This window comes from Phyllobates terribilis, unplaced genomic scaffold (assembly GCF_046119375.1).
Source record: "Phyllobates terribilis strain yellow unplaced genomic scaffold, ASM4611937v1 Scaffold_4__5_contigs__length_816908805, whole genome shotgun sequence".
Taxonomy (NCBI): domain Eukaryota; kingdom Metazoa; phylum Chordata; class Amphibia; order Anura; family Dendrobatidae; genus Phyllobates; species Phyllobates terribilis.
The window spans coordinates 291,841,616-291,855,375 of NW_027362764.1; the positions used below are offsets into that span (position 1 = coordinate 291,841,616).

The 13,760-nt window shown below is 45.3% G+C and overlaps 1 protein-coding gene across 3 annotated transcripts in view; it reads left to right on the plus strand.

Annotated features, from left to right (window-relative positions):
• ITGA9 (integrin subunit alpha 9) overlaps nt 1-13,760 on the plus strand; it is a 636,829-nt gene that overhangs the window by 22,783 nt on the left and 600,286 nt on the right. For 2 of the 3 annotated variants that reach the window (XM_073678318.1, XM_073678320.1), the window contains exon 1: nt 12,869-13,209. The exons of the other annotated variant lie outside the window; for it this stretch is intronic. In XM_073678318.1, coding sequence (XP_073534419.1) covers nt 13,043-13,209 — 167 coding nt within the window. In that variant the 5' untranslated portion in view covers nt 12,869-13,042. Of the gene's footprint in view, nt 1-12,868; nt 13,210-13,760 lie in introns of those variants that run through there. 3 annotated transcript variants of the gene reach the window in all.

Here is a 13,760-nt window from a genome sequence, read left to right on the forward strand (position 1 = left end):
GTCAACGCCTAGAGACGATGGTACAGGAGTATCTCCAAGTAAACATTGAAGCCATGACTGTGTCACTGGACCCTTGCTCTTTTTGGGCTTCCATTCTGGATAAATGGCCGGAGCTAGCCACTTACGCCTTGGAGATCTTGTCATGCCCCGCAGCCAGCGTTCTGTCTGAACGTGTGTTCAGCGCTGCTGGTGGTGTGCTGACAGATAAGCGCACGCGGCTCTCCACTGATAATGTAGACAGACTCACGTTCATAAAGATGAACAAATCATGGATCCGAAACGACTTTTCTACCCCTGTGTCATCCTGGGGAGAGTAAAAGCTTGATGATTGGTTAAAATCACCCTACCAACCATTTTAAGCTTTCAAATTACTAATCATGTTTATCTGTATCTTGGCTGGAAAATAATTTGGGCTTTGTAGCAGTGTGCTGCACTGATTCTATTAGGCCATCTATAATAAGCTCCACCAGATTTAAAATCACTAATCATGTTTATCTATATCTTGACTGGAAAATAATTTGGGCTTTGTAGCAGTGTGCAGCACTGATCCTATTAGGCCATCTATACTAAGCTCCACCAGATTTAAAATTAATAATAATTTTTAGCTGCATCTAACCCGGAAAATAATTTTGGGGCTCCGAGATGCGCAAGACACATAAGTGCCTTCTTGCTGCACTACCTGCAACATGACCCTCATATTGTCAGAATTCGAAGTAATCATGACTACTGGGTTGCCACACTCTTAGATCCCCCAAACTTTTCGATCAACCTTTTCATTTTAATAAAGACCAAAAAAATGGTCATTTTTGAAATTATAAGCATTAGCAGGTTATTAGAAACTGAAATCAAACAGTTTTCAACTCAAAACTTTATTCTAGGTGATGTTACATTTTCACATAGGACCCCTTGTTCGAAAGGAGCTTCTGAACTCTCTCGTCCATTGAATTTGTCAGGTTTTGGATGGTTTCTGCTTCAATTGTTTTGCATGAGGACAGAATACCCTCCCAGAGCTGTTGCTTAGATGTGAACTGCCTCCCGCCATCATAGACACTCCTTTTGATGATGCTCCAGAGGTTCTGAATGGGGTAGAGGTCAGGGGAGCATGGGGGTCACACCATAAGTTTGTCCCCTTTTATGCCCATATCAGCCAGAGATGCAGATGTTTTATGTGCAGCATGAGATGGTGCATTATCATGCAAAAAAATGATCTTGCTGTGAAATACACGGTTCTTCTTCTTGAACCATGGCAGGAAGTGCTGTTTGAGAAAATCCACATACATTATGGAGTTCATCTTTAGCGCCTTCAGGGATCCTAAAGGGGCCGACAATCTCTCTCCCCATGATTCCAGCCCAAAACATTACTCCACCTCCTCCTTGTTGGCGCTGTAGCCGTGTTTGCGTGGGGTGTCCATCAACCAGCCATCCTCCACTCCATCCATCTGGACCATCGAGCACTGCACGGCACTCATCCGTGAACAAAACAGTTTTGAAATCAGTCTTCATGTAATGTTTGGCCCACTGGAGCCGTTTCTGCTTGTGTGAAGTGGATAGAGGAGGTCGACAGGATGGCATATGCACAGCTGCAAACCTCTGAAGGACCCTGCATCTTGTTGTTCGGGGGACGTTGGAGGCACCAGCAGCTTCAAAAACTTGTCTGCTGCTATGACAAGGCTTTTTTGCCGCTGCTCTTTTAACCTGACGTAATTGCCTGTAGGAAAAAGTCCTCAATTTGCCGTTATCAGCACGCACACGTGTGTACTGTGAATCAGCTACATACTTCTTGATTGCCAAGACACTTCATCCTGATCATCGCACAATGTTGATTGTAGTCATGCCTTGACCTAAACACTCCACAATTTGTTGCTTCTCAGCAGCCGACACATCCTTTTTCTTTCCCATTTTGGCAGAAAATGTAGGCTGCTTAATAATGTGAGACAGCCTTCTTAAGTAGTCTTGCCTTTCATTGGACACACCTGCCAAACTAATTAGCACAGGTGTCTGCAATTGCTTACAGTGATATAAAGAGCCCTGACACACATCACCATCAATAAGTTTAACTGACAAACAAACAAATTCTTCCCTTATCACTCCTAAACACTTTTTGCATAATAATTTGGAACACAGTGTACATGTGCTTTTCCACAAAACACCAGTGGTTCACGTAGTGAATCTTACAGTTCTAACTTGCCAACCGTGGTCTGTATGGAGTTGTTCAATAAAGGGCCCAAAATTAAGATAACATAGATGGGAGAGGTCTCTATGAATAGGAATTCCTAAGTATTTGATACCCTGTGAGGGCCAGGCAAAGGGAAAGTTGGACTGGATGGAATCCTATATGGATTTGGGGAGGGAGACATCGAGGGCCTCAGACTTCGCTGCATTGATTTTAAAATTTGACCATGTAACAAAGTGATCTATTTCAGCCATAACAGCATGGATGGATATATGTGATTGAGTGATATATACTAGGACATCATCAGCAAATAGAGAGCACTTGTACTCGGTGCCTCCCACCTCAATCCACCTAATATTGGGGTTATGGCGAATTGATGAGAGCCGGTGCTCCGTCACTAGGATGTATAAGAGAGGGGACAGGGGACATCCCTGCCTTGTCCCATTGGTGATTGTGAAAGGTGATGAAAATGTTCTGATGCACCCCCTGGGCCTTGGGACACCCGGAGCCGGACCCTTTTTGGTGGATGCTGGTGGTTGTAGTCTTCATGGCGGCGACCCGGTTCCGTGGCTTAGGGTGGTCAAACCAGTGGCGGAACTATTTATGTGGTTTTGATGTTTAAATGTCCGACTACGCCACCCGTGGATTGCGGTCAGAGTGAACCGCCGCTGCAGGGCAGACCGCTAAGGCTGGTGTTGTGGGTGCAGCAGAGCGTAGCATAACTCCTCACGGGAGGAGTATAGCCTCAGGGCAGTGTATGCGGAGGATGGGGGTGATGGTGCAGGGCAGCAGCAGTAACGACACGGAGTCAGTGATGCAGTCCAGGGCCTTTACTCACAGTTCTTATTATCCAGACCATGTCTGCAGGTAACGGATGCCCACGTCGTACTGTGCTCACCAGGTGAGGGGCTCAGACAACTCCCAGATAACTTTGGAGCGCTTCACAGGACCCCCTTTGTGTGTCCTTTGTCTGGCCTTTCTTACCAACCCTTCTGTCCGGCTGCCTCGGGCCTCCTCTTGGTAAACTTGGCGCCAGTTTCCATGACCCTATGTGGTGCCTTCCTAGCGGGTGTAGCGAGGGGCTGCGCCACATAAAATGTCACAGCCTCCGGTTTCTAGCTGAGGGTCGTTTCCTGCCTCCACTAGTTTCGGGGACCGGTCTCCCCCTTTGGCCTGACCCCTCCACGCAGGTGGATTCGGGCGTGCGGTGGCGACTCGCCCGTCCGCACCCCTGGGATCCCTTCATTCCTCGTTCCTGGAGCCTTCTCCGCTCCTCTTCCTTCCTTCTCCCTCTTCCAGGCCTGGGCCTCTGTTACTAGGCCCGCCTCCGGAGCAGAGCTCATGCAGAGCCCCTGCTCCCTGCCACTTCTGCTCAGACTTCTCTGCACTGAACTAAGATGGTGCCCACCTTTTATACTCCCTTCTCAATGCACCCAGGAACTGCTTCCTCCCTGCTCCTGCACTACAGGGTTCCCCTTCCTCAGTGTTCCCTCCCCCCACTCCAGCCAGGGACAGGGACTGTCGTGCCCATCTCAGAGGCATATTGGTCGCCCTGCCCCACGGCAATGTGGTGTAATGCATGCAGGTGTCGGGTCCTGATCCACACTCCATCCTTACCTGAGAGTGAGATATCACACCTCTGGGTGAGGTGCAATACCTCTGTAGCAACCGAGCCCTCAGGGTGCTACAGTTCCATTTATCTTCAGCCTAGGTGACGTATTGTGATACAGGGCCGTGATTTTAGCTATAAAAGGGTCCCCTAGACCCCTACCCCAAGCTTTTTAAGAGAATCATATATGGCGTGCCAGGAGACTCTATGGAATGCTTTCTCAGCATCCAACGAGAGTATCTAATTACAAATTTTTAACTGCATCTAGCCCAGGAAATACTTTGTGCCTAGTAGCAGTGTCTGCTAGTCAGCGGATTATCCCGGCTGTTAAGCAAGCTACACCACCTGTAGTTTGGACACTTAATTTTTTCAAAGGAAATGCTTCGGGACCACGGGATACTCAGTGAAGAGCATCAGGAGGCACCCCAAGGCATAGAGGCTGGGACTGGCAGTAGGATGCCTTGCGGTGGACAGCCGAGCTCGATCCTTATAAAAGCTTTTTAAGTGCAGCAGCTTTAGTGGACGCTACTGGAGCTGAAATTACGCGGCTGCTGGCATGAGACTTGCCCTCCAATAGATCCTTGTAAATGGATTTAAAGTGTATTCATTCAAATTAGAGAGACAATTTAAATTAAAAAGCTTAGAGCTGCCTCCACCACAGGGGGGCTCCCTCGACCCACCAGCGGACAGGCACCAGTATTGGGAGAGGGGGGCTGGCCGTCAGGGTTCACCGCGGCTCTGGCACAAACCCAGCGACACGGAGGTGGCACGGGCAGGAGCGGACTGAACGTGTCGGCTTCTCACTTTTTGGATTTTAGAAGGGCATGACATGCCTATATCTGTGTCTCCCCCTCCTTTTACTCCTCCACCTCTTTTCTTTTCGCATGACTATATGTACTTGTCACTTTTCCATGTGTTAGTTGTGTCTTCTGAGCAGTTTGTCAGCTTTTGGACACCTTTGAAGGTGTTTTCTATGTGTTTCTATGTGTTTTTGTTTGCCTGCCATTGGTTTTAACGGTGTTCGAAGGTGTTCGACGAACAGTTCGACGAACAGTTCGGCGAACACACGGGTGTTCGACGAACCGAACCAAACTCGAACACTACGGGGGTGGCTCAACACTAATTGTGAGCCCTCGCGGGCAGGGTCCTCTCTTCTTCTGTACCAAATGGTGATTTGTAATGTTCAAGATTATTGTACTTGTTTTTTATTATGTATACCCCTTTTCACATGTAAAGTTCCATGGAATAAATGACGTTATAATAATAAATAATAATATGAAATTTTTATGAGGGTTGGGGTACAATTCTCTTCCCCTCTTACTGCAAACTGTAGGTTTGTCCAAATATATACATTACATGGACAAATGTATTGAGCCACCTACCCTTTATTTCTACTGGAGCCGCTATGACATTTCATTCTAAATTCATAACCAATAATGAGTTGGTTCCCACTTTTCGCTAAAAGGGTTTCTACAAGATTTTTTAGTGTGCATATGGGAAGACATGTGAAGACCTAAGAATAGGTTCTTAATTCCTAACTAGCTGTTATAGATGACATTATTTTCAATGCTAATGTGATAAGAACTAAAAATAACAGAATTTTTGTTTGAACCTAGTTTGTAGAATTTCTTGATTTCTTGTCTATTAGAAAAACTATTTTCTGGTGACGGTAGGATCACTGCCATCTGGACAGGCTGTTAAAGGAACACTAAACATTCTCTATATGTCTATATGGACAAAAAAAGTATTGGGACACCTACACTTTACACAATCCATAGGCATTAATATGGAGTTGTCCCCCCCCCCCCCTTCGCGGCCAAAACAGCTTCCACTCTTCTGGGAAGGTTTTCTACAAGATTTTGGAGTGTGTTTGTGTCAATTTTAGCCCATTCAACATAAAAGCATTTGTGAGTACAGACACTGATGTTGGATGAGAGGGTCTGTTTTACTATCTGAATTGTAGTTCTTCCCTAAGATACTTGATAGGGTTGTGGCCAGTCATGTTCTTGCACACCATATGCCCCCACCATGCTTTTAAAGATTTTGCTTTGCTTACTTGGGCACAGTCATGCTGGAATAGAAAAGGACCTTCGCAAAACTGTTCCTATAATGATGGAAGAATACAATTGTCCAAAATGTCTGCTGAAGCATTAGGATTTCTCTTCTCTGGAAATATGTGGCCTAGGCCATCCCTAAAAACGCCCAATAGCATTATCCTCCTCTGCCAAACTTTACAGTTGGGAAAATGCAGTCAGACAGGTAATGTTCTCCTGACATTGGCCAAACCTAGACTTGTCCACTAGACTTCCAGAGAAGTATGATTCGTCACTCCATAGAATAGTTTTCCCATGTTCTAGAGTCCAGTAGCAGTGCACTTTACAGTACTCCTCCATCCATTTCTTGTGTTTGCATGCAGCTGCTCGAGCATGGAAACCCATGCCATGAAGCTCACGTCACAGTTTTTGGTTGATAGTGGAAGAGGAAGAACATGACTCTGTAGTTATGGATTCAGCAGATCACTGCAGTCTTTTAGTACACTATGCGCCTCAGTACTTGATGACCCTACTTTACACGATCATCATCTAACACATCATTGCTGAGTTTCTGTGGTACCTAAATGTGTTCACTTTTCAATAACATCAAGCACAGCTCATCATTGAACATTTAGTAAGGAAGACGTTTTACACACTCACATGTAACACTGTCATCCTATTACAGGACCAAGCTGAAATTCAGTCAGCTATTTAGAACAATATATATTCTTTCACAAATGTTTGGAAAGGCAACCTGCATTTTACAAAATGCAGTTACAAAACTGGAATTCAGTTTTTAAGGGGGTGGCCCAATACTTTTCTCTATAGTGTAACTTCTTATGCACTCTAATTCCTGAAATAAATTTACTATGATAGACTCAATTTGAACAAATCCATCAACACAACCTCACAGGTAAGGGGATCATTTCCTTACTCTTCTCACATTTTAATACTCCGATGCCTAATATTAAACTTCTGTTCCTGGAGCATAACCTAGGTGTCTCCCTGTCTCTAGAGAGGTGGTACCACGGCTGTGAAACACTTACCATAGGCAGCTATCTGAGATCACTTATGGAAACATTGTTACATTATTACAGTGCCTTAAAAAGTATTCATACCCTGTGAACTTTTCAACATTTTCTTATGTTACACCCACAAACTTAAATGTATTTTATTGTGATTTTATGTGATATACCAAAACAAAGTAGCAAGTATTTGTGAAGTTTAAAGGAAATCATACATGGTTTTCTAAATATTTGAAAAATACAAATATGAAAATTATGACATGCATTTGAATTCAGCCCCCTGTAGCTTGATACTTTGTAGGACCACCTCTCACTGCAATTACTCCTGCAAGTCTTTTGTAGTATGTCTCTACCAGCTTTGCTCATCTAGAGGCTGACAATTTTGCCCATTCTACTTTGCAAACTAGCTCTATCTCAGTGAGATTGGATGGGGAGCGTCTGTGAGCAGCAATGTTCAAGTCTTGACACAGATTCTCCATGGGATTTAGGTCTGGACTTTGACTGGGCCATTCAAACATATGAATATGCTGTGATCTAAACCAATCCATTGTAGCTCTGGCAGTATGTTTAGGGTCGTTGTCCTGCTGGAAAGGGAACCTACCCTCCCAATCTCAAGTCTTTTGCAGCATGTAAAAGGTTTTCCTCCAGGATTGCCCTGTATTTAGCTCCATCCATCTTCCCATCAACTCTGATCAGCTTCCCTGTCCCTGCTGAAGAAAAGCATCCCCACAACATGATGCTGCCACCACCATGTTTGATGGTGGGGAGGATGTTTTCAGGGTGATGTGCAGTGTTACTTTTCAACCACATATAACCTTTTGCATTTAGTCCAAAAAGTTCTATTTTGGTCTCATCTGACCAGGGCACCTTCTTCCACATGCAATCTAGGCGACATAACGAGCATGTGGGAGAAGTTGCTCTGGTCAGATAAGACCAAAATAGAGCCTTTGTCATTGTGAAAAAAGTTGCAGCATGAACTAGTCTCTTCTGTATATCAGATGAGACTCATCTATTCGGGTCTATGCTTTCGCAAAAAAAAGAAGTCCCATACGGATCATCCTTATAGCATCTGGTTTTTACAGATACATTGAAAATCTTAATACAGGAATCTGTTCTTGGTCTTGTAAACGTAACTCACTGCTGATATATAAAATTAAATGGTGGACGGTTGACAATACAGATGTAAAATTATCCATTTTTTCTGGATGAAAATTGGACAATTTTTCATACACTCATGTAAACTTAGCCTGACAGTTACGGGCATCAGCACAGGAAGCAATTCTGATAATCTCAATCTATTAGGGATGTTATGATTATATATATATACAGTACAGACCAAAAGTTTGGACACACCTTCTCATTTAAAGATTTTTCTCTATTTTCATGACTATGAAAATTGTACATTCACACTGAAGGCATCAAAACTATGAATTAACACATGTGGAATTATATACTTAACAAAAAAGTGTGAAACAACTGAAAATATGTCTTATATTCTAGGTTCTTCAAAGTAGCCACCTTTTGCTTTGATGACTGCTTTGCACACTCTTGACATTCTCTTGATGAGCTTCAAGAGGTAGTCATCGGAAATGGTTTTCACTTCACAGGTGTGCCCTGTCAGGTTTAATAAGTGGGATTTCTTGCCTTATAAATGGGGTTGGGACCATCAGTTGTGTTGTGCAGAAGTCAGGTGGATACACAGCTGATAGTCCTACTGAATAGACTGTTAGCTGCTTTTTTCTTGCCATAATACAAATTCTAAGTAAAGAAAAACGAGTGGCCATCATTACTTTAAGAAATGAAGGCCAGTCAGTGCGAAAAATTGGGCAAACTTTGAAAGTGTCCCCAAGTGCAGTTGCAAAAATCATCAAGCGCTACAAAGAAACTGGCTCACATGAGGACCGCCCCAGGAAAGGAAGACCAAGAGTCACCTCTGCTTCTGAGGATAAGTTTATCCGAGTCACCAGCCTCAGAAATCGCAGGTTAACAGCAGCTCAGATGAGAGACCAGGTCAATGCCACACAGAGTTCTAGCAGCAGACACATCTCTACAACAACTGTTAAGAGGAGACTTTGTGCAGCAGGCCTTCATGGTAAAATAGCTGCTAGGAAACCACTGCTAAGGACAGGCAACAAGCAGAAGAGACTTGATTGGGCTAAAGAATACAAGGAATGGACATTAGACCAGTGGAAATCTGTGCTTTGGTCTGATGAGTCCAAATTTGAGATCTTTGGTTCCAACCACCGTGTCTTTGTGTGACATAGAAAAGGTGAACGGATGGACTCTGCATGCCTGGTTCCCACCGTGAAGCATGGAGGAGGAGGTGTGATGGTGTGGGGGTGCTTTGCTGGTGACACTGTTGGGGATTTATTCAAAATTTAAGGCATACTGAACCAGCATGGCTACCACAGCATCTTGCAGCGGCATGCTATTCCATCCGGTTTGCGTTTAGTTGGACCATCATTTATTTTTCAACAGGACAATGACCACAAACACACCTCCAGGCTGTGTAAGGGCTATTTGACCAAGAAGGAGAGTGATCGGGTGCTATGCCAGATGACCTGGCCTCCACAGTCACCAGACCTGAACCCAATCGAGATGGTTTGGGGTGAGCTGGACCGCAGAGTGAAGGCAAAAGGGCCAACAAGTGCTAAGCATCTCTGGGAACTCCTTCAAGATTGTTGGAAGACCATTTCCGGTGACTACCTCTTGAAGCTCATCAAGAGAATGCCAAGAGTGTGCAAAGCAGTCATCAAAGCAAAAGGTGGCTACTTTGAAGAACCTACAATATAAGACACATTTTCAGTTGTTTCACACTTTTTTGTTAAGTATATAATTCCACATGTGTTAATTCATAGTTTTGATGCCTTCAGTGTGAATGTATAAGAAAAATCTTTAAATGAGAAGGTGTGTCTAAACTTTTGGTCTGTACTGTATATATATAATCTTTTGAGTGGAGCCTTGCATTAATTTCCTGCACCATACTCTAGAAAGAAGATCGTATCTTATTGGTTGCTATGGAAAATATTTGCTTTTCTGTGAAGGGATGTTTTTCATGAAATTGGAATGGGTATGGGTTTATGCTGATGGACTGCATCCACAGCCTTTGTGGTCAGGGTGATATGTCGCAGGGAATATTTCTAGTTTGACTTCAAGTTCCTTATTTCCTGGCTAATATGTGTAAGGTTCATACCTAAATCCTATGTACTGGAGCTGATTTATCTCATCTTACTAGGGCTGTGGCAGACACATCATTTGCACACGCTGTTTTATTTAGCTGTACACTTATGAGGGACACCTATTAATGAAGCCAGAATCCGCCTTATATCCGACATCTGGCAATATTTCATTTACACTGCAAAAATAATCTTAAAGGTTTTTTGTTTTTTTTAAAAGGATTTCCTTTTTTTATGCAAACCACTGCCGCCGAGTGGCCAAGCTTTCTCTCTGAGACAGGCTGCATTATATAACAGATTGCTTAATACTCTGAAGAATAAGTGTAAGAATCCACATGAACAGTGCCATAGAAACGCTGACATGGAGGCAGGATGGTGTGGAGGCACGCTGACATGGAGGCAGGATGGTGTGGAGGCACGCTGACATGGAGGCAGGATGGTGTGGAGGCACGCTGGCATGGAGGCAGGATGGTGTGGAGGCACGCTGACATGGAGGCAGGATGGTGTGGAGGCACGCTGACATGGAGGCAGGATGGTGTGGAGGCACGCTGGCATGGAGGCAGGATGGTGTGGAGGCACGCTGACATGGAGGCAGGATGGTGTGGAGGCACGCTGGCATGGAGGCAGGATGGTGTGGAGGCACGCTGACATGGAGGCAGGATGGTGTGGAGGCACGCTGACATGGAGGCAGGATGGTGTGGAGGCACGCTGGCATGGAGGCAGGATGGTGTGGAGGCACGCTGGCATGGAGGCAGGATGGTGTGGAGGCACGCTGACATGGAGGCAGGCTGGCATGGAGGCACGCTAACATTGAGGCAAGGCACGCTAAAAATGCTTTTTCGTTTTTTAATGACTCATTCAGTACAAATTCCAGTGGATTACTATCGTATACATTTTGTGGTGGGATGTAATGAGATTTTAGGAGTGGGAAGTGTTTACACCAGGAGTGGGCAGCTGATGGTTCGGTACACCAGATCTCTTCTTTTATAAAATAAATAGATGCAATTTGACAAGGTGACCTTATAAGAATGAAATAAAGAGGAGATGGCATATTTGTGGAGGATTTTCTAAGATTACGATATGAAATATTAGTACATATCACTGCGATGCCTTCCTTCCTACATACTGAATTGAATTTTACACGTCCAAAACAAGTCAGCACTCATTTCTGCACATATAAATAGGTGTAGTATGCCTACAAAAAATAGCTTTAATATCTCCATTTCTGTGGCACAAATAATACCAACATATTCTGCAGCAATGTACAGAGATAAAAATAACAAAGCACTAAGAAAGACACCACGGAATAAGGCCGGGACTGCTCTTATGAAAGTGTTAGGAAAATTATGTAGAATGACACCAGAAAGCGAGACACGGTAAAAACCTGGCACAACTGATATATTAATCAGAGTAAATATGCAAAAAAAGTACACATCTTAGAGATGATTTATAAAACTAAACTATATAGAAACAAACAACATACACACAGCCACTAGTGTTTGACCCTGGTGTGGTCCGACTCCTCTATATGAAGCCCCACAATATAATCTGCCTCCCCATGGTATATTCGGTTCCCTGCTTTTATTGGCGGCTGGTTACACCTTCCCATCACTGCCTCATCTTTATTATTCAGCATTGTAGGGAGCAATGCAGGAGGAACAGAACACCACTATGGGAGGAGGAGGCAGCGGTAGGCAAACAGAGGGCACCCATAGGGTGACTATTAGGGATGAGCTGACCTGTGGATGTTCGGAGTCATCAGGTTGGACTGAACTGTAGTCCAAAGTTCAGTTCGGGTACCAGTACTGTACCCAAATTTGAACCTGAACTCAAACCCCATAGAAATCAGTGGTGATCCAAACTTTGGTGCTGAATCTTTCTCTCTCTCCCCGTCTTCCTCTCCCTCTCCTCCCTGAACTGTAAAACAGACTTCCAGGAGAAGTCTATGTCTGGAGTCCAGCACTGGACACTAGGTGTCTGGAACGAACTCCAAACTTTACAGTTCAGGTTCGCTCATCTCTGGTGACTATACATGAGAAATATATAGTCACTTTTCAGTCCCAGACTTTTTACCACCAGACATGGAACCATTAACCCCTTGTAAACCACCACCACCACAATACTGCTAGGGTCTGCTGGCACATTCCAGAGGTGGCGCTGTTGCTTACGCGGGGCTCCTTGCTCCCCGGGGTATGTCTCGGAGCTTTACCATTGCTTGTGTTTAGATGTGGGCAGTATAAAGCATTGCTCATTATCTGTTCATGAACGTTGCAGTGCTCCTGAGGACATTCCTATAGAGCACGTGTATGGGAATGGCTGGACACTGATGTGCTTCTGTGGTAGTTTAGGTTATTTTGCACATTATAAATCGTTTTTAAAGGTGAGTGACCTGAAATCTGCTGCAGATGAGATAGTGAGATACTGTCCTTCTCATATATGTCGGTGTGGCTGCCCTGTTCATGGATGAAGTACTATGACAGGGGCGGACATACCATGTGTGCAACCTGGGCAGCTGCTCAGGGGCCCAACAGGTAAGAGGGCCCACGTCTATCTCCAAAGCAGGTGGAACCGTGCATTATTAGGAGCTATAGGACTGCAATGGGCCCATATATTGTTCTTACACAGGGGCCTTCCTCTGTCTGTGTCCGCTCCTGTTGATTTACTAGAATTCTTAAAATTACTAGTAAATGCTGCTAAAATGATCATCCACATTGTGAGTCACAGATTTGTATCGTTGTGAACCTTTGTCTCATTTCTGCTCCTCAGCCCATCCAGTGTTACCTTGCCCTGAACACGCTCCCCATGCACTACCCCTCATCCTCCAGCAGATGGCGCACATGCCGCAGGAGATTCCCGCAGAAGTCTTCCCCGAGTTCTTCACTCCTCCACTCCCTCCCAGGACGGACCCCAGTGCCCGGCAGTTCTGGTGAGAGGAGCCCGGTGAGAAGTCGCCCCTTGGAGACATCATTAGGTTGTTGGCTTCTGTGCCCCGGCAGCGCAGAGTTGGGTAAAGCTCAGCAGTTTGGATGTTGCCCGGGATGATGGCTGCCTGGGAAGCGCTGCTCGCTCTGCTTTCCTTCAGTTTGGCGAGTGCCTACAACATAGACGTGGATCACCCCGTGCTCTTCCAGGGGCCCAATGGCTCCTTCTTTGGCTACGCGGTCCTGGAGCATCACCACGATGACACGAGATGGTAAGATGACGGCTCGCTGGTCACATCCCCTGCAGGCAGCTGCCACAGTCACACCTGGCGGTCACCTTGATGACTGCTGACTGACACAGGCTCCGCTCTCTGCCCTAGCTGTATGTACAGACCCATGACAAGGCACAGGCTGGCACCCAGGACCCGGGCACACATAGCATCCAGGAACCTGGGATCAGACCCCGGACACCCTGTGCTTTATTACCCTCATGTCTCCTTAGAGTTGTCTAGTAATTAGTTGTAATCCCCGATACTCAGACCCTCCTCCTGTCAGAGCAAATAACCTCACTCAGGTTACCCAGTGTTACTACCAACTGAGGGACACCAGTCTGCAGGTATCTAGGAGCGGGCAGGTGTGCCCCAGTCATCATCTGCTCCAGTCATCATCTGCCCCAGTCATCATCTGCTCCAGTCATCATCTGCCCCAGTCATCATCTGCCCCAGTCATCATCTTCCCCAGTCATCATCTGCCCCAGTCATCATCTGCCCCAGTCATCATCTTCCCCAGTCATCATCTGCTCCAGTCATCATCTGCCCCAGTC